At 39.5% G+C, this 21,496-nt stretch overlaps 1 protein-coding gene across 6 annotated transcripts; it reads right to left on the bottom strand.

The window, feature by feature from the left end:
- ripk1.L (receptor interacting serine/threonine kinase 1 L homeolog) lies at positions 1-20,618 on the bottom strand. 6 transcript variants are annotated; one of them, XM_041565568.1, is made up of 13 exons: positions 20,182-20,616; positions 18,754-19,007; positions 18,262-18,331; positions 16,905-17,115; positions 14,743-14,896; positions 11,884-12,021; positions 10,062-10,302; positions 8,804-8,953; positions 7,556-7,632; positions 7,022-7,112; positions 4,575-5,123; positions 1,715-1,867; positions 6-1,152 (listed from the first exon to the last, which is right to left on the bottom strand). In XM_041565568.1, exons 4-13 carry the CDS (start codon positions 17,066-17,068, stop codon positions 866-868), a joined length of 2,004 nt encoding a protein of 667 aa, XP_041421502.1. In that variant the 5' UTR covers positions 17,069-17,115; positions 18,262-18,331; positions 18,754-19,007; positions 20,182-20,616; the 3' UTR covers positions 6-865.
- Between the last annotated feature and the right edge of the window lie 878 nt (positions 20,619-21,496).

Below are 21,496 nucleotides of genomic sequence, written 5' to 3'. Positions count from 1 at the left end.
TTCAATCACATAGAAAATCTAAATTGCTTTATTAAAATATGCATATATCATTCTTATTCATTACAGAATGCAATAGACTATTTAAAAGTTACAGGTTTTGTTTGGCAAAATGAAACTCAATAGTTGAATGCACCAGTGTACAGTAATGTCCCATGACTGTTTGGTCCATGAAAATTCTGTAGCTGAACGTCAGCTGAACTAACCTATGGTTAGTTACCAGTTAAAATCATGTACCATTCAAAACACTGATAAAATCATTAAATGCAGATGATGATTTTCATATAATGACAAATGTCCGAAAAGTAAAAGGAACTTTGCTGTGGGAGCTGGAGTTCAGTTGGCAGGCAGAGTTTCATCCATTGACATACCGGTACTTTTTTCCTGATTTAGGATTTTAAATACAGTTTTCTACTAGAAGAACATTTTAAAAAGTCCCAATCAATTGATTTAGGATTAGCAGTACATCGCTGTGTGCTTTTATGCCATAATAATTATTTTATAAAGGTACGTGTGACATGGTGCAGGATACAGCACAGGTTCGACAACTTATGTTGCTTTGCACAGTTTTACAATATGACTCAGGGTCACAAGTTTGTGTTGGATAAACATTAAGGTGGAAAAATATCTGTAAGACTTGTGTCTATTTACAGTCTGTCACAGTATGAGCTGCTTACAGGTGATTAGCACATAGCTGGCCATTATTTGATGAGGCGCATGGCTTTATGAAGGCTTCCATCTGACGGGGCAGCATATTTGGACGTCTTAATATAGAAGTTCCAGTTTCACAAATCCATAACCATTATGTGTAGAACATGTTCAGAGCATCTTTAAAAATGCTTTTCAGGACTTGTTGAATTTATCCAAGTTATGATGCCTCCACGTTCATTAAGGCATGCATAAGCTCACTTTCCCCCACCAGAGAGAGTGCTTTGGCCACCTTTCCCACGGTAGCGTTTTTGGAGCCCTCTTTCATTATCCACTTATGCAGTGTTTGGTGGACTTTTTCTTGCAGGCCGTCTCTTTCATAGTCATGGTCAATTTCATCAATCTCTGGTTCACGGAAGCCAAGATGGCGAGCAAAGAGTTTCCATTTTTTTGACAAATTTTCTCTAAGTAGTTGCAGGTGATCGTCTTTTACTATAGTTTGGCACTCTGGAAAAAGAATATATATGTTATAACAGACTTGTGTACCATTTTGATATATCCTGACTGATGCCCAACCACTACCAAGCAAAAAAAATAGTGACTTGTCAAATTTGCACAACAGCAATGTCAGATTTAGAATGAAGGTGGCCATATATGGCTGATAAAAGCTGCTGCTGTCTTATTGGTCCAAGCTTATTGAGCCGTGTATGGGGCCTTTACGACTCTGCTGACCAATATCTGACCAGCTATCAGGCAGTTTAGATAATCCAACCAGACAAGAAACACATTCAGTGTTGGACTGGGGCACCTAATACCCACCAGAGAAGATTATATCAAGGGCCCACCAATCAGATCCCTTAAACATTTTCTTCTTGGTGAGAACGACACATTCAGAATATTGTTACATTCTGGCTCATAGGGAAATCTTTATGTTTTGTGACGTTATTGCACTGCAATCCTCAGCATCATACCTGCATCCTACTGCGAGTCTTGGGATGAAGCCACATTTATAATAACTTACAAAAAATCCCCCAATATGAAGTGTTTTTACGCTTTTTCTGAAACATACCAAATGCAGCAAGATCTTCCACACTTGAGTTGCTGGTTCTGCTTATATATTCGGGTCTCGTTTTCGTCTTACTGCTGATGACGCTCAGCGTGTTATTATTCCCAATCTGAATTGAATTACTGTTGGAAATGCTGACATTTAGGCCACTCTCTGCTAAACAAAAGGAAAAAACATATTAGTGTTTTTTAATGATCAACTTTCAATGTAATACCTTCTGAAAAGTAACATTTAAATATTTTTTAAATGCCATAGTACTGACACAGTAGGTTCAACATTCCTGCTTTCACACCTTTTCTGGAAAAAAATACTGGCCCTCTTATATTTTTATCATTGTACTGGTAAAAAGCATTATTTTCACCCTCCAAGCGATGTGCCATCGTCAATGGGTGACACTAAAGCTGAAATGTATCCATGAGCAATAAAATATCTGATATACAATATTATTTCTGCTCCGCATTTTGTTATTTACGGAAGGTTATACAACACTGGCTTCTTCAACTAAATGTTACAGCACCTATAACCAGGCAATTCTCATGGTTAGGTTTTGGTAATATATACACTACATACATACATATATAGCCATGGCTGTTTCGTATATCATGTGTCTGCATATAAACATGGTCTAACATGACTTTTCACTGTAGGCAATAATCCCTGCACCTGTTCCATGGCAATACCTATTTTACAGTATGTGTTGTCTTTTCATGTTTGTTGTATCCAAAACCATGAGAGGGGGCTAGGATTCTCTAGTCTAGACACCCCTTTATTATGGTGAGACACAAAAAAAGCTAATAAAAAACCTAACCAGAATTAAGTAGAGAGACAGCTAGTTATACTCCTACACCAATGTACTCTCTTAGATGAATATCAGTGAAGTTGTTTCTAAAGGAGAATAAAAGCTTCCCTCCACCTGAGGCTTCCTCCGTCAGCGTCCCTTCCTGCTCCCTCCACCAGGGGTGTGACTACAGAGGAAGCAGACCCTGTGGCTGCAGGGGGAGGGGAGGTATAGGGGGCCCCATGAGGCCCTAATTAATGAGCAATTTCCACATATATTGGTAAAACTAGTCAACTATGTTGAGGGTCGCAATGGGCAAATGTTTTGCTTCGCAGAAAATTTGCGAAATGGCAATTTGCCAATAACACTGAAGTCAATGTGTGGTCTTTAGCACAATATTTTTCAAATCTTACAACAATTTTTACCATAAATTAAGAGTCTAGGGGCCTTTTTTTGCAATGAAATACGGCAAAATATTTTGCTCGTCCTTAGTTGGGGGCCCTTAAATTAATTTGCTGTGGGGCCCAGTATCATCTAGTTACGCCACTGCCTAGAACCCAGTGTTCTGTCCATAAAAAGAAAAAATGTCTGGGACGGAAAAAAAGTAGGCAGATAAGGATTAAAATGCCCTGGGATGAACACTACCTGCACCACCAGCTAGTCTGAAATGTGTAAACTGAAAGAATCAAGATGAAGCAGCCAGACCACGGAGGGGACCAGGGGCAGGAGGAAGGCTTTTGTTTTCCTTTAATGCAGAGACATCTTCCACCATATAATTGTGTTACTAACTGTGCTGCTAAATTGTTGTGTGCAGAATATTACCTCATCTTACATTCCTTCTGGTGGTAGAGGCTCTTATTAGGGGCTCTGGAGGGAATACTTAGGACTTTTACAGACAAACCTTTCTGCCAGCAGTGGGTCTTTTGTGTGTTCCACCAGTGTTTGGCGTTTGTCTGCACCTCAGTGAGCACAAAGGGATTGAAAAGAAAGGTCTGTGTTTCTCTCTGTGTTCCCTGAATAACGTAGGCAGAAATGCTTGTGTATAAGAGCCCTTAGGGCAGCATGGTGGTTCAGTGGTTAGCAGTTCTGCCTTGCAACACGGGGGCCCTGGTTAGAGCTGATGTCAAGCAGCACTGGTATCTTGTGTTTTATTCCAACCAAGGCACTACCTGTATGGAATTAGCTTTTATATATTTAAATGGAGTTTCTTCCCCTAAAAAAGCTGGTAGGAAATGCATAATGTGCCTGTTATAGGGAAATTACATTGTAAGCTCCTTTGGGGTACTGTGTAATATGTAATTCTTCATTAATTGATCATAGCATAATAGGGCTTGCTAAGGTAGTAAAAATGAGGCCTTTGACACGAGTTTGGACAGCAATGACAAAAAATTCAGTTCCTTAATGGGATTCTGTCATGATTTTTATGATGTAGTTTTTATTTTTAAATTACTGTTTATACTGCAAATAATTCACTCTGCAACATACAATTTAATTCCTGAACCAGCAAGTGTATTTTTTTTAAGTTGTAATATTGGTATGTAGGCAGCCATCTCAGGTCATTTTGCCTGGTCATGTGCTTTAAGAAAGAGCCAGCACTTTAGGATGGAACTTCTTTCTGACAGGCTGTTGTTTCTCCTACTCAATGTAAATGAATGTGGACCTGGATTTTACTATTGAGTGCTGTTCTTAGATCTACCAGACAGCTGTTATCTTGTGTTAGGGAGCTGATATCTGGTTACCTTCCCATTTTGCTGTTGTTAGGCTGCTGGGGAAGGGAGGGGGTTGATATCACTCCAAATTGCAGTACAGCAGTAAAGAGTGTCTGAAGTTTATCAGAGCACACGTTACATGACTGGGGGCAGCTGGAAAACTGACAATATGTCTTGCCTCATGTCATATTTCAAAATGAAATATAAAAAAATTTTTTGCTCTTTTGACAAATAGATTTCAGTGCAGAATTCTGCAGGAGCAGCACTATTACCTGATGTGATTTGAAAAAAACTGTTTTTCCCATGACAGTATCCCTTTAATCAGTTAAATGTACAAAAATGCTGACAATTTTTACAGAAATAAGCAATTACTCACCTACTCCTGTCCTGGCATCTCTTGCAAATTGGTGACTAGTTTGTTGTTCATAAGCACTTTGCATTCCTGATTCAGGTGTTGGATTTTTATCTTGCCAGGCAGCATTTGAGCTTTGGGAGGACGATGTAGGTCCATACACTCCAACAGGAACATATCCTCTGCTTTGATCATAAGGAGATCTCTGGTAAAAGTCTTGCCAGTTACTGAAATGAGAGGCCAGGTAAGGTGGATTTTCAAAGTTGCTTGCAAAGGGACTATGGGTAAATCCACTGGTTGCTGGAACATGATTCACCCCTGAAGGTTCGTTGAATACTTTTTTACTTTTTTCTTCTAAACTACTCTTGGGAGTATAAGATTGGTCTCCTATGTTGTCAAGTCGACTTCCAATTTGGTGGTAATTCATTTCATTCTGTAGTTTTCTCTCCAAGGTTTCATCTTGTCTTGGATCTTCAGACTCTATTGGCTCATTAGGAGCAGGACCAAATAGGGATTCGTCAACTTGGTTTGTGGTTATAAAACCCTGGGAACTGTGCAGAGACAGTGGCTGATCTGAAAAAGACACAAAGTTAGAATTGCCCACTCAGATTTTAACCATCTACTTATTCATCTCAATACTACTACTTATTAATCTCAATACAGTGCTTTTGTGGTAGGGACCTTAGATTGTAAACTCCACTGTGACACAAATTCATGAGCAATCTCTATAAAGTGCTGTGGCATATGGCAGATTTGTATAATATGGACAGCCTCTAGAATAATGAGGGCTCTGCAGTACTATTGTGCTTGAAAGTTTGGGACCTATTCAATATATCTACATTATTATGACCTAAAACATGATCTGTTTTTTACACAAGTCATAAAACTAGATAATGAGAACCTAATTATGTCAACACATTATACTTCATTTATTGAAGACAATGATCCAAAAAGAATGTGAACCTCTGATATTCTCAGCTTATCTGAAGGGGAAATCAAGTATTTCAGTCATTGGGGTGATAATCAGGTGAGATTACCCACAATATTCAAGAAAAGTTAACTTTTCCTAAAGAAAGTCGTGGAAGGAGTTGAAGCGGGCAGTTCATGTGAAGAAGCCCACAACATCCCTGAGTTGACTCTGTTCTGTAAGGAGGAATTGGCTAAATTTCCTCAAAATCAATGTGTAGGAGTGATGAATAGTTACTGGACACATTTAGTTGCAGTCATTGCTGCACAAGGGGGCACACCAGTTACTGAAGCAATGATTCACATACTTTTTTACACACAGGTTTGTAACTTTTGATCATTTTCCTCAGTAAATAAATGAACAAGTGTTATATTTCTGACTTGTTCTCAATTGTGTTCTCGTTAGTACAGGTATGGAAACACGTTATCCAGAAAGTTCATCTCCAATAAAGTCTATTTTAACAAATATTTTTGATTTTTAAAATGTATATATTTTTTAAAGTTGACCAGCAAGGGTTGGAATCAAGGAAGCAGCAGGGATACTTAGTTACTGATGAAAGCTTTTAATTGCCTTTGGTTTTTAAAAATTATTTTCTTTTTCTCTGTATTAAGAAAACAGTAAATTGTAATTGATCCCAAATAAGCTAGCATGAATCCATACTGATGGCAAAACAATCCTCCTGGGTTTATTTAATGTTAAATAAAATCATTTGTAGCACACTTAAGGTATGGTGATCCAAATTACAGTGAAAAACATTTATCCAAAAGTCCTGAGCATTCCGGATAATAAATCCCATACCTGTACATTATGGCTGCAACTTTAAAGGGAAAATATACCCTCCTTTTTTACGAGTTCATTCAATTGGACTTATGTAAAAAAGATTCAGAAACATTTTCTGTTCTGTGGACCACCTACTATGTAAAGTAGAGGGTCTTTAAGTCAAGTTTTATAATGTAGCATAAAAAGTGCTCCAGAAAGCCAAAAAATCCATTTGTGTCAAGTGACACATTAAATGGATTGTTCAACTTTGAGTTAACTTTTAGTATGATGTAGAGAGTGATATTCTGAGACAATTTGCCATTGGTTTTCATTTTTTGAGTTATTTAGCTTTCTATTCAGCAGCTCTCCAGTTTGCAGTTTCAGCAAACTGGTTGCTAGGGTCAAAATTACTCTAGGAACCATGCATTGATTTGAATAAGAGACTGGAATATGAATAGCGGAGGACTTGAATAGAAATATGAGTAATCAAAAGTAACATAACCTGTATAAAAGCTCTCAGCCTCAGTGACTCATTTCCTTACAATTAGGGGATACACTATTCTGATATACGTAATGGTTAAAGACAGCAGCTGTTAGGGACAAAAGAAGCCTTGCCATACTGGGTAACAAACTACTGTGTTAAAGAGTGTAAGAAAGAAGAATTTCTACACAGGTGCGTGGCAATGGCTGCAGTATGAGGCATGATCTTGATGTATCAGTATACATTAAATAGTATGTTCATTACCTCTTGGCTGAATGCTTGGAGGCTCTGCCACACAATCCACTTGCAACGAAGCCATCCTTTCCACAATCACATTTGGCCTTTCAAATTCACTCTGTAAATATACAATGTTAAAGATTTTATATATATATATATATATATATATATATATATAATATATATATATATATATATATATATATATAATATCTATATCTATATATAAAACTGCTTCTCAGCGAGCACCGTGGAGATCCTCTTTCTGCTTCCTTTTACTTTATGTGGGTGCACATGCACAGTAGAGTGAAAAGCTGAATTTAACAAAAAAAAAGCTACTGTTTCACTCTACTGCGCATGCATCTGCCCTGGGAATTGAAGAAAGAGGAAGCGGAAGAAGAAGATCGGAGATGATTTTGAAGTAGTCGGCCAGCTTGAATATATTGCAGTATATGGACAAACAAATCCTGTTTTGTTTAAAAGGGGAGGGGCATTTTTAGTAGCTTAATGTACAACATGCCTTAATGATTCGATAAGACAACTTAGTGGAAAGATACTTACTTTCATCTTACCCACGTCTTTTTCAACGTGCATCATTTGTTTGAGAGTGTAAAATGGCCTGAACTTGCAATCACATTCTGAAATGAAAAAAAAAAAAATGCAATAATGAGTGGGAAAACATTGTGTTCTGGTCTGCCACAAACAGGAGCAGCAGGGGGGGATAGTTATTGTGGGACACTGATGCTTCTGGGTGGGTGCAGACATGTAGGCTGCTGGTTACTAGTTAATATAAATACTAAAGCTCCTAAAATGTCCTCAGTTCAAACATGCACTTTAACTAATTGTTGGCAACTCTTTACCTCATGTATTGGCCAATATATGTATGTAATTTGTATGGATACCAACTACCTGAAACTCAAGCAGAGCAAACTAAATTAAAAAGTAACCAGGAGCTGGAGTGGCTGGGGTGTCCTCAAATAATTAATGAAATGTAAATAAGCCAAAATTGGGACTTACCCCCAAAGACTCCTGCTGCTGAGTAATGCAATATGACAAAAGATGTATCAATATAGTATTAAAAGGCAATATTTATTCACAACCATGGCCCATGATCAAAGAAACAATCTGTTCAGTCCCGTTAGATGTTTGATGGGATAGCAATCGCTATAGTGCAATTATGCAGTTCTGATTTCCATATTACTCAATGATGTATTGGCCACACATGCTCCCGGTGCTGGTTGGATATAAATCAAGTAAAGATAAGGCTTATACAGACCGTATATCTAGGCTTCCTGCCAGCAAGCCGACTCCAATTTGTGAAGTTGCAGCGGAATGTGTTTAACAGCACCTTGTGCTTAATTACCCGACCTCAGGATGGGGGGCCCCCTTCCTCCATACACAGCACCGCACCTCCTCAGGTGCGGTGCTGTGTATGGAGGAAGGGGGCCCCCATCCTGAGGTCGGTGGTGTAGTCTAGGAACCTCAAAAAAGGGGGGATCCCTCCTTTCAGATGCAGTACTGCTTGTTTTTAACATGACTTTATATATATTTTCATGGCATGATTGTGAATAAATATTGCCTTTTAATACTATATTGATACATCTTTTGTCATATTGCATTACCCAGCAGCAGGAGTCTTTGGGGTTAAGTCCCAATTTTGGCTTATTTATAATTTGTATGGATTCTTCTTTTTAACAGGGCTGTGGAATTTGTTGCCACTTTATAAATATATAATAATACTTCTGCAGTACCCTTACATTCTATTCCTGCACTGCTAGTTGTTTTATTTGTAGTGGAAAATAGTTTCACCTTTAAACAAAGGCCTTGAGTCTGGATTATCATCCCAACATTGCTGCATGAGATCTAAAGCTTCAGGTGGACACTCTTCTGGTAGGTCCTCCAGACTTGGTCTCTCTTTTTTTGTGACACAATAAGATATTTGGTCTTCATTAAGTGCGTCTAGAACAAGCAGACAAAAATAAAGTATTTATGGCAACTGCTAAAATGTACAAAGGACAGTTAAACATGTTTTATAGTTGTTTCATATTAATGTGGCAGATACTGCAACTGTAAAATTCACAGTATAAAAAAAACTATGTTTTTGGTTTTCCTCCAACACGTGTTAAAACTGAAATGAGTGGAAGCTACTAATCACAAACTCCAGCAGAAAATGTAGCTGGCACTATATTGTTCATAATAAGGCATGACTTCGGAGTCCACGTGATGTCAATGGCTGAAGTTCAGCCGAAGGACTGCAGGTAAGAAACCTCTGCCTAATAAATCAATAAAAATATCAAAAGGAGTGTATTATTGCTTTTAACACATAAAAAATGTCCCAGCTCTAAAATACAGGTATAGGACCTGTTATCCAGAATGCTCGGGACCTGGGATCTTCTGGATAATGTATCTTTCCGTAATTTGGATTAATTATATCTTAGTTTGGATTAAGTACAAGGTACTATAGGAGTCTATAGGAGATTAAAATGGGCCATTCCGTAATTCTGAGCTTTCTGGATAATGGGTTTCCAGATAATAGATCCCATACCATTACTTTATTTCTTCTAATGCCATTTGTCTCAAAAGATGTCTATATATTTGGGCAGAAAAACCTTGATATATCAATGCAGATATAAAATTGCTTTTAAAGGAGAAATCAACCTGTTCTGAAAAAACCCAGTACCCCCCACCCCAGGTAGACCCCCCTCCCCCAAGGCTAACTACCCCCCCCCCGGGGAGATGCCCCATACTCCATACTTACCCCTCGCCGCAGATTCTTCCATTGAAGTTCCACACGTCCATCTTCTGCATCCTCTGTAAGCTGACTGCGAGATCGGTATTTCTGCAAATGCGCAGTTGGAGCAGTTTGCCGGTCTGTGCATGCGCGGAATTACACCGAAATTGCCGATCTCGCAGTCAGCTTACCGAGAACGCAGAAGATGGGCGCGTGGAACTTCACTGGAAGAATCTGCGGCGAGGGGTATGTATGGAGCATCTCCCCGGGGGGTACGAGTTTTTTTCAGGTTGATTTCTCCTAAATATTCAGAAGAAATTAAGTGGATGTCCTTACTTTCATAGGGTTCCTTATTAGTAAATATCACCCAAACCACTATGCCAAAGCTGAAAACATCCGACTTTTCGGTAGGCTTTGCATTCAGAGATCTCAGGTGTTCTGGTGCCATGTAGATCAAAGTTCCAGCATTGCTTTTATAGCTGCCAGTGCTTTGGTGCATGTATTTCCTCTGGAGCTTACTTTGCTCCTTAGTCAGTTTGCTCCATCTGTTAAAGGTAGCCACGCCAAGATCAGCAATCTTAAATGACAAAATAAGGTGTTTTGAATGTGGAGCATTGTTTTTTGTTTTCTTTTTTAATTTAGAAAGTATCTACCGGGAAATAACACACAACTGGAGAAATTCAACTCTTTTTCCTACCTTACATGCAACAAGAAATAAATATGGCTCTATATTATATTCCTGCTATTTGTTTTGTTTTACTTAAGTTCTTTTTTATATATTTCCCACAATTACATCTGAAGCAGTAGATATGTGCAACTCTTTGTGGCATAGGAGAATTAATTTAGGCTTATTGCACATACAGTCTTCTCAGTTGAAACCACAATGGTCAAAACACCCTTTCCCCCTTTTCCTAGCCACTTCCCCTTTATTTCAAGGGGAAACTAAAAATATAGCACTGCCAAGCACGACAGACTGTAATCTGTGCATGTACTGGCAGCCATGGTAGACTCTCCCAAGGTGGGGGTCCCTAACCGTTTTTTAACCAAGGGCCATATTCACATTTAAAGAAAATTGGGGAGCAACACATGCATGAAAAATGTTCTTGGGTGGTGCAAAATAAGTGCTGTGATTGGCCATTTGGTAGCCCCTATGTGGACTGGCAGCCTACAGGAGGTTCTGTTTGTCAGCACACCTGCTTTTTGTGCAACTAAAACTTGCCTCCAAACCAAGAATTCAAAAATAAACACCTGCTTTGAGGCCACTGGGAGCAACATCCAAGGTGTTGTGAGCAACATGTTGCTCATGAGCTACTGGTTGGTTGACTCCCCCTGTGACAAGTTTGAAGTCCTGGATCATTGCTGCTATTAAGAAGCTGAAACTTTAGGCTGGTGCAATAAGTTCAGTATATAAAATATGGCATTTTTAGCCATATTAATTTTTAGGGTTTAGTTCTCCTTTAAGGGTGTTTTTTGTAATTAATAAGTCTTCTGCTTCCTGTTATAGTTTAAAGGTCCTTGCCTGGATCCTTTCCTTCATGGCATATGTTTACCTTTGCAATATTCACTTGCACTTTCCAGCATGCTGTGTCTGAAGAAGATGCAAGGTATGGAAGAGGGGTATTACATCCTATGGATACATAGGTATGCATAAAGTGTAAAGGTAAAGGTATGCCTAAAGCTATGCCTAAAGTCATTTTTCTTTGCCTGCCATCGAATATTCCTTTCAATCATTGGGCACATTGGATATGTGCCCAAAACGTGGAAAAATTGTGCAACACTTGTCTACAAATGCAGGGCTGGACTAGGGGTAGGCAGAAGAGGTAAATGCCTAAGAGGGAGTCTGTCATGCTTGGCAGGTCTATCATCCTACCTTGCCTGACTTCTCTAATTCCAGGAGGATGGGGTCCAGTCCAATAAAGCTGTAGTAAATGCTAAAAAAAAAGTTTGCATACTAAGGAGAAAGAATTGACTAAAGGGACAGGAACATAATTCTGCTACATTAATAACGAGAAAAGATTTTTGAAGCTACAGTAGGCACGCTAGTCTGACACTGGAGCAAACTCTTGTATGTATCTCTGCAACTCTGCCCAGAGGTTAAATGCAAGACATGTAACACATATATTTAAAATGATAAACTGCAAATAAAACAAAGGTTTACCTTGATGTGAAAATCCTCATCTACTAATATGTTTTCTGGTTTTAAATCCTTATGGACAACTTTCTTATCATGTAAGTAACTCATTCCTTCAATAATTTCCAGAATAAAACGGGCTTTAACTGAGAGAGGAACTTCAACCTAACACAAATAAATGTTTATGAGAATACAGATGTAGAATGTTTCATACAATTCAATTCAATCATATTGAATGGATTATTTTTGATTCCTGGACATGTAGAATCCACATTATGAATGGATTTGAAGACAAACTATGTTTTGCTCACTAAATAAAATGTTTGTCCCATGACAGACCATGGCAAGTAATACAGTCATATGAAAAGGTTTGGGAACCCCCCTCAGTCTGCATAATAATTTACTCCACTTTACACAAAAAAAGATAACAGTGGTATGTCTTTCATTTCCCAGGAACATCCGATTACTGGGGTGTATTCTGAACAAAGATTTTCAGCGAAGCAGCATTCATTTGTATGAAATTAAATCAAATGTGAAAAACTGGCTGTGCAAAAAATTGGGTACCCTTGTAATATTGCTAATTTGAATGCATGTAACTGCTCAATACTGATTACTGGCAACACCAAATTGGTTGGATTAGCTCATTAAGCCTTGAACATCATAGGCAGATGTGTCCAATCATGAGAAAAGATATTAAGGGCTCTTACAGATTTTTTACCTGCGCTCCCCTGCGTTCCGTTTTTCTGCGTTCAGCCGCAGGGGAGCGCAGAAATAGACGCATTACATTTTTTCCAATGGGGCTGTACTCACACAGGCGCGTGTAGGCGCTGAACGCCGGTTGAGACGCAACATGCTGCATTTTTCCTGCGTTCGGCACCTACACGCGCCTGTGTGAGTTCAGCCCCATTGGAAAAAATGTAATGCGTCTATTCCTGCGCTCCCCTGCAGCTGAACGCAGAAAAACGGAACGCAGGGGAGCGCAGGTATAAACGCTCGTCTGTAAGAGCCCTTAAGGTTGCTAATTGCAAGTTGTGCTTTCGTTTGACTCTCCTCTGAAGAGTGACAGTATGGGATCCTCAAAGCAATTCTCAAAAGATCTGAAAACAAAGATTGTTCAGTATCATGGTTTAGGGGAAGGCTACAAAAAGCTATCTCAGAGGTTTAAACTGTCAGAATGTAATCAGGAAATGGAAGGCCACAGGCACAGTTGCTGTAAAACCCTGGTCTGGCAGGCAGGCCAAGAAAAATACAGGAGCAGCATATGGTGTATCTGTACGTCGTTCTACAACTCAGCGCAATTTGCACAAAGAACATCTATATGGCAGGGTCATGAGAAAGAAGCCCTTTCTGAACTCACGCCATAAACAGAGTCGCTTGTTGTATGCAAAACTCATTTAGACAAGCCACAGTAATTTTGGAACAAAGTGCTTTGGACTGATTTAGTTATTTGGTCATAACAAAAAGCGCTTTGCATGGTGGAAAAAGAACACCGCATTCCAAGAAAAACACCTGCTCCCTACTGTCAAATTTGGTGGAGGTTCCATCATGCTATGGGACTGTGTGGCTAGTTCAGGGACTCAACCTTGTTAGTTGAGGGTCGGATGACCCAATATCCCAATATCAACAAATTCTTCAGGATAATGTTCAAGCATCAGTCACAAAGTTGAAGTTATGCAGGGGTTGGATATTCCAACAAGACAATGACCCTAAACACACTTCAAAATCTACAAAGGCATTTATGTAGAGGGAGAAGTACAATATTCTGGAATGGCTGTCACAGTCCCCCCACTTGAATATCATCAAAAATCTATGGGATGATTTGAAGCAGGCTGTCCATGCTTGGTAGCCATCAAATTTAACTGAATTGGAGAGATTTTGTATGGACGAATAGTCAAAAATACCGCCATCCAGAATCCAGACACCCATCAAAGGCTATAGGAGACGTTTAGAGGCTGTTATATTTGCAAAACGAGGCTCAACTAAGTATTGATTTTAGGGATGCACCGAATCCACTTTTTTGGATTTGGCCGAACCCCCGAATCCTTCACAAAGGATTCGGCCGAATACCGAACCGAATCCGAACCCTAATTTGCATACGCAAATTAGGGGTGGGAATGGGAAAACATTTTTTACTTCCTTGTTTTCTGACAAAAAGTCACGCAATTTCCCTCCCTGCCCCTAATTTGCATATGCAAATTAGGATTCAGATTCGGTTCGGCCGGGCAGAAGGATTCGGCCAAATCCGAATCCTGCTGAAAAAGGCAGAATCCTGGCCGAATCCCGAACCGAATCCTGGATTCGGTGCATCCCTAAATGATTTAATATCTCTGTTGGTTGCGCCCAAATGTATGCACCTGTCTAATTTTGTTATGATGCATATTGCATATTTTCTGTTAATCCAATAAACTTTATGTCACTGCTGAAATACTGTTTCCATAAGGCATGTTATATATTAAAAGTAAGTTGCTACTTTGAAAGCTCAGCCAATGAAAAAACTCCATAGAATTAAGAGAGGTTTCCAAACTTTTTCATATGACTGTATATCATGTTCAAAACAACATTATTGTTCTTTACGGGGCAGGAAATGTATACTTATTTATTTATTTACTATAATATTAGTCTACCCTGTGTGTATTTTCTATATTGTACAGTTATACAAACATAATGGGCTATAAATAAGCAAATAATCTTATAAAAATACATGAAGAATTAGTGATGTATAACAATGTAAAAGTTAAGGCACGCTGTGCCTTCAGTCAGTGATATTTGTACAGCACCAACTTCCTGACAGCTCTGTAAAAGTCACTAGTGGTCCATGAGCTCATGTGGTATATGAAAAATTAGCATGAAAGTTTTCATTAAGATCAATGTCGTGTTATTTCATACCTTTTCTAAAACAGTCAATAAATTTCCATTACTAATATATTCCATCACCAGCGAATAGTTCCCATTTTCTAATATGAGGCCAAGAAGCTTTACCACTCGGTCATTCTTTAACATATGCATAATTTTCCCCTCTTCAAGAAGTTTTTCATTGTACCTGGAGAGAAAATAAAACCATTACAGTTGCCCTTTACTTATAAAGCCACAGAGTATACTAAAAAGAATAATACAATAATAATTATATAAGTATGAGACCTGTTATCCAAAATGCTTGGGACCTGGGATTTACCAGATAATGGATCTTCCTGTAATTAGGACCCCCGGGCCGGTACAGTCTTCTGCTGATAGGAGCACTGGCTCGGGGTGTCAGGTAAGTAAAAGTAGTCACTTGAAGGTGCCTAACTTTTGGCACCCCCAAGTAGAAAATGGTATTCCTTCTCCTTTAATAGTACTGTACAAGTTTCAGTCTTGCATGCAAAAAAAGACAGTATTTGAAGCAACTGCAGAAGTGTCAGGAGCGCCCGATGGCGATCCCCTCCTCTTTGGCGCAGCGTCCAAGATGGCAGTGCCCATAGGTGCGACGCGGACAGCGGCGACAGCGCAGTGATGCCGGTGCGCAGATGCGTGACGTCATTACACCGCGTCTGGCGTCAAAATTCAAAATAAAAGGCCCCCGAGGTCATGGATTCAATGCCCGAATATAGGATTTGTTTGCTGTATTCCTGGGTGTTCTATAATTCATCTTGTATTGATTCCTGGACTTTGACCCTGCCTGGACCTTGACTTTGCTACTTATCTGCCTGCCTTTTGAACTATTGCCTAATTATCGACTACGACTACTCCTGATCCTCAATTGTACTGCGAACTTGGACTTTTGCCTGAAGCTTCCTCCTTGGTCCGCACTCCTCCCACTGGGAGCCGATAGGTCCCCTGACAAGAAGATGCTGAAGTTGCCTGTTTGCCAAAGAATCTATTTAATTTTATTCACAATTTAAATGTTATTTATGAAAAAACTAGATTTGAAATTCGATCGAATAGTCCCAACCTGACAACTCAAACTGATTTCGAATCGAGTTTTCCTCCGAAAAAAAAACCTTGACTTTGCTCGTCAATTTTTTTTTTTCTCCCATTGGAGTCTATTGAGCGTCACTTTCGCAGCGAAACTTGTCAAAAATTAGCCTCATCACTACTATTAACATCTTCAAATAGTTAAAGGGGCCTCTGCCACTGACTTCTACATGAACTCGGTTTTAGGTGGAGAATAGTCTAATTCGAAATTTTGAAGGCTCTGACTGTAATAAATCTCACATTCTAATTAGAATTAGAGTTGAATTCGAGCAATGCGAAATTGTGCGTTTTTACCAAAAATCCCAACTCAAAAAATTTGAATTCGAACCTTAGTAAATCAGCCCCTATGTGTATACACAATATTCTGTACACAGATCAAAAAAGTAACCACATATGCATACAAGAAGTGACATACATATCGAGTAGGGGATATGCAGCAGAAACAATTTGGACCAAAGTGACAAGCATATGAAATGCATAGATTATATCCACTGGGGTAGTTTAATGTATGCTGTTTGTTTGGACAAAACGTACAGAAGGGAATATGCCATAAATCCATAAGCCTCTTTTGAATCCTATCTCTAGACAATTAGACAAATGTCACATGAGACAATTTTCTCTACAGGTGTAAATATGCTGGTGGGGAAAATGGAGTCCTGCTAACTTTAGCCCCATCTTTAGTAGACACGGCATCCACCTGTCTGTGCAAGTGTGCATTTTCAAGTGGATATCTGACCCTTGTATGTACTGACAGGTGGACCTTAATAGTCTGGTTGTTACATTATAAAATCAATAACAACAATAATAATAATAAGCTTCATGTAATAAGGCACTATGTTTGCCCAGTAGCAATAACGCTTAGCAATGAATAAGATGCTTGCTTTTAAACAGGTGACCTGTAAATTCTACATGCTGATTGGGCAAACTTAGTGCCTTTTATTACATAACCCCCATAGTGGGGAAAAACCTGATGAATTGTACTTTACACAATATTAAACAAGGCCCATTATTTTATATGTTGGTGCAATCGTTAATAATCAGAGTTACATCTAATAAGCTTAAACCAATTAGAAAATTCAATGCAGCAACAGACTTACTGAGAATGCATATGTCCAGTGTATACTGTTTTCAATACAACCAGTCCATGAAACCGATGATGGCATAAAGACACCAGTCCATATCCTCCAGAATCAAGTTTCTGGTGGGTTATTAAGTCTTCGGACTTCATAACAATATCATCCAGAGATATGCCTTCTGCCATAGTGCTTCCTTGTAAATAGCTCGGTTAAGCAGATCTAATATGATTTTCTAAAATCAATATTAAAACAAAAGTTATTGGTTTATAGCAGTTATTGCAACATCACGGGATAGGGAGTTCTGCAACAGATTGATTGCAAATGAGTTTTTGTCCGTATCAAACTAAAGTGCACCACCAAATTTTTTAATTTGCATTGATAGGTCTGTATAGGTATGTGTGTACTGTATATATATGCACTAGAGGTAATTTGGAGGGGTTGATCTTATGGATTTGTTTCAACCCTAATTAACAATGTAACTTGAGCACAATAAATAAGGCTTGTGCTGGACATACTTTCTGAAAAAAATTTAAAGTTTTTGCTATTTATTGTGCTAAACAAGGGACAGGCTGAAACCGAAACCAACTTTCCAATACTAGTTCACAGATAAACTCTCTGTTCTGCTCATATCTCAAACCTGGCAAATGATTGTATGAGCTTGTTTTTACAGAGCTCATTATCTCTACTTAAACACATTACCATGTGTACAGGCAGAAAGGGAGAAGGCAAATGCTGTAAATACGTGACCACTGCACCTTTAACGGGGTGGTTCGCATTTAAATTAACTTTTAGTATGCTATAGAATGACTAATTCAACTGGCCTTCATTTTTTTCTGTTTTATAGAATTTTTATTTATTTGCCTTCTTTTTCTGAATCTTTCCAGCTTTCAAATGGGTGTCACTCACCCTAACTCACCCCATCTAAAACAACAAATACTCTGTAAGGCTACAAATGTATTGTTATTGATGCTTTTTAATACTAATCTTTCTAATCTGGCTCTCTCCTATTCATATTCCAGTTTCTTTTTCAATTTAGTGTGTGGTTGCTAGAGTAATTTGGACCCTAGCAACTGGATTGCTGAAATTGCAAACTGAAGAGCTGCTGAATAAAAAGCTAAATAACTCAAAAAATACACAAATAATAAAATTAAAACAATATACTAAACATAAATTTAAAGGTGAACAGCCCACTAAATGGCTTCAATCTGAGGACAGAATACACAAATAATAAAATTAAAACAATATACTAAACATAAATTTAAAGGTGAACAGCCCACTAAATGGCTTGAATCTGAGGACAGGGGTGTGATGGACTACATGCACTCTCTGCACACATTCTGAGAAACTGTCAGTGGCCTTCCTTGAGACATTTCAATACCTGGAAATGTGTTGTTACAGGGAAATAAATTCCTTGAAACTCCAGAGCTAGTCAGCAGTTTCTGTTTACTCTATAACGAGAGAAACAATCAATTCACTAATTTGAATATATAACTCAAAGTATAATAAATTTCCTTGTTTGTGTGATGAAAAGTCACATGATTTCAAGGGTTTGGATTCTGTTCAGCCAGGCACTTGTATTCAACAGAATCCTGTCCTAATCCTAAATTTGGTGCATCCCTAATTATAAATGTCACGTAAATCCATACTGGGACCTGGGTAAACTGTGCTAGTCACACAACTTGTACAACCCCTAAAACTACAACTCCCAGCCCAGGAGCCCATGTCCTGTAAGCTCTGCAAAGAGAAGCAGGATACTATTGTACTTGTACAACACTTGTAATAGCCAAGGCAGCCACATTACTGAAAGCTTTTTGTGTGTGGATTGCTCCTCTAATTCATTAAGACACATTAAACCCAACCCATACATTACCTTTTTGTCTCCTGTTAATAGGCTTCTGTGGAGATCTTCATGTCAGTTTCTCTGCTCAAAGACCTGTGGGGCTGCTGAGATGGGGGTCAGATGAGCTTGGCTTGAAGTTTCTCACTGCGTCCCCTAAGAGATCAATGGCTTATGACAGCTGTCAGAACTCTTGTCCCTTCTCGACCACTTCCAGGCTGCACTTCCGGGTGTCTACAAGTTCTAGTACCTCCCATAATGCTGAGGCTCACTGCTCTCTGCTGTATCTGGAAACAGAAGAATTAGGTTACCGCAGCCCCGCTCCCCTCCCTCCCTGAATTGTTAACCCTATATTCAGCCAGTGTTCTTTTATCACCATTTTTACTAGCAGTCCCTTTGTGGCAAAAGTTACTTTAAAACACTCACAGCACAAAAACACAAAAGAAACAGCAAAAGAGATATATATACGTCATAAGGACCACCACTAGAAATCGCAGGGCCCCATACTACAACATTTCCTGGGCCCCCTGGGCTGCACCCACCGCAAGCCCCGCCTACAGGTCCGCCCTCCCCATCACACAGTAAAAAAACAAAAAAATTATTGGTGACTAGGGTTCCCACATGTTAATAAAAAATAAAAAGATATTGATGGTGAGGGCCCCCCATAAAAAAACATTTGTGGCCAGGGCCCCCCCCATTAAAAAATATTGGTGGCTAGGACCCCACATGAGAAAAAAAATTGTTGGCCAAAATTGGTGACCAGAGCCCCCTCCACATTATAAGAAAATTGGTGGCCCGGGCCCCTTAAACGTCCATGCCTTCCCGAAGTCAGCAGCTCTCAGAAAGATGGGGGGCCCGGTTTATCAAGTAAGTGTGGCGTGGCCGGCCCCCCTTACCCTCGGGCCCCCTACAACTCTCCCCCCTGATGGCTGCCCTGTACGTCATTTAAGGTGGCAGGTCCTCTTTCAGGTTACATGAACTCTGGCCTATCCGGAAGGTGGAGACATTTCAATAGCCAGAAACGTGCCATCACAAGGAAATGGATTCCAGGAAACTCCAGCGCTGTCAGTAGTTTCGGTTTCGATTTGCTTTATACCAATTTGTTGTGATAGAAATCAGCCCCAAATGGATTAGGAATGCCACGTAAACACGCTGAGAACTGTAACTAAAAAGGCCGTATAGATAGAGAGAGAAGCTGCAGCAGTCTCACACCTAGTACAGTCACATGATCTCGTCACCTGGAGGAGCGCTGCCAAAAACCACCAACCCTGTCCTGAGAAACTACTACTCCCAGAAACCTCTGTCTCCTGTCAGCTCTACTGAGCGAAGCACTGCAGTAAGAATTGTACTTCCACAACAACTGGAATAACCAAAGAAGCTAGCCTCTGTCTTCACATTATCGAAAGCTGATTGCCCCTTTCTTTTCATAAGGCAAATTTGACCCCAAACCAATTATATTACCCATTCCTGTCTGTTCTGTTAATAGGCTGCTGCACAGATCTTCATGTCAGCTCCGCCGCTCACACTCCCCTGAGGCTACTGAGATCGGGGTCGCCTTTGATTTGCTGCAAGTGTCCCCTCACCAAGAAATCAATCGTCTGTGACTGCTTTCACAACTCTTCTCTCCGCATATACATTTCCAGGCTACACTTCCTGGAATCTACAAGTCCCAGTACCTCCCATAATACGTAAAGCCTGGGGAGGGATACACTCACTAGAGTTCTGATGTAAATTTAGGTCACAAAAAAATCCCACCAGCCACAGAGAAAACTGGCTCATAAAACCCCAACTGAGTTCTGATGCAGCATTTGTTTATCACGTTCTCTTCTCTGGTCTTGAGGTTTGAAGACAGGCTCCAACAGCTAATCAGTTGACTTGCAACATTGTTTCAAGAGTCAGAACTAGTAGTGCAGAGAATATTAAAGAGATACTGACACCAGAAAATAACCTTTCTTAATATCTGTCATAACATTATCTTTGAATGCTATTTATAATTTTGCCATAAAAGTATTTGCCTGATACTTTTACATTACCTTTCTTACCCCCATGTTCCTGTATGAGGGGGCTGCCATATTTGTGTGGCAGGAGTCCTTTAGCATTAGAAACAATGACATGTTAAGAAGGGACAGTCAGGTTGGCAAAACAGTCAGGCTTAGGAGCTTCAAGTGACAATTACTTACAAAAGCAGAATGATCAGCGAAAAACGATCAACATGACCTATAGGTAACTTTTAATGTAGATTACTATTTTGAAAATAATTTTTTATCACTTTCAGAGCCAGACAGCTACTGCTTATACTAGCAATCACATTTACAAATAATTTTAATCCTTTAGTGCCACATACTGTCAAATCTATGTTTTGTGAATAAAAGTACTATATGTCGCTTGCAGGGCCCCTATCAGGGAGGCACATGGGGGACAGTCGTCCGGGGCCCTGCGCAATTTAAGGGGGGCCCGGCTGTGCTTGACTTTCAGGCCCTCTTAAAAGCAGAAGTGCTGAAGAACTGAAGCCTCGAATGGAGCCGAAGCTGTGAAAAGACCCAAAGCCAGAAAAGGAGCCAAAAGCCATTGAAGAAAACCAAAGAAACTGCCATCGTCGCTGAAGACAAGGAAGAAGAACCTGAGGTAAAATCCACTGAACACCAATGTTTTTTTTTAAATTAAACACCTGGCCACCAATGCTTTATTTTAATCCTGGGCCCCTGGCCACCAAATATATATTTTTAAAATTCTATAGCGCCCCTGGCCACCAATTTGTTTTTAACTTGTAAGGTGG

The sequence above is a fragment of the Xenopus laevis genome, chromosome 6L, assembly GCF_017654675.1.
Source record: "Xenopus laevis strain J_2021 chromosome 6L, Xenopus_laevis_v10.1, whole genome shotgun sequence".
NCBI lineage: Eukaryota > Metazoa > Chordata > Amphibia > Anura > Pipidae > Xenopus > Xenopus laevis.
The sequence above is the reverse complement of the archived record's forward strand: the minus strand, read 5'-3'. Positions and strand labels throughout refer to the sequence as shown.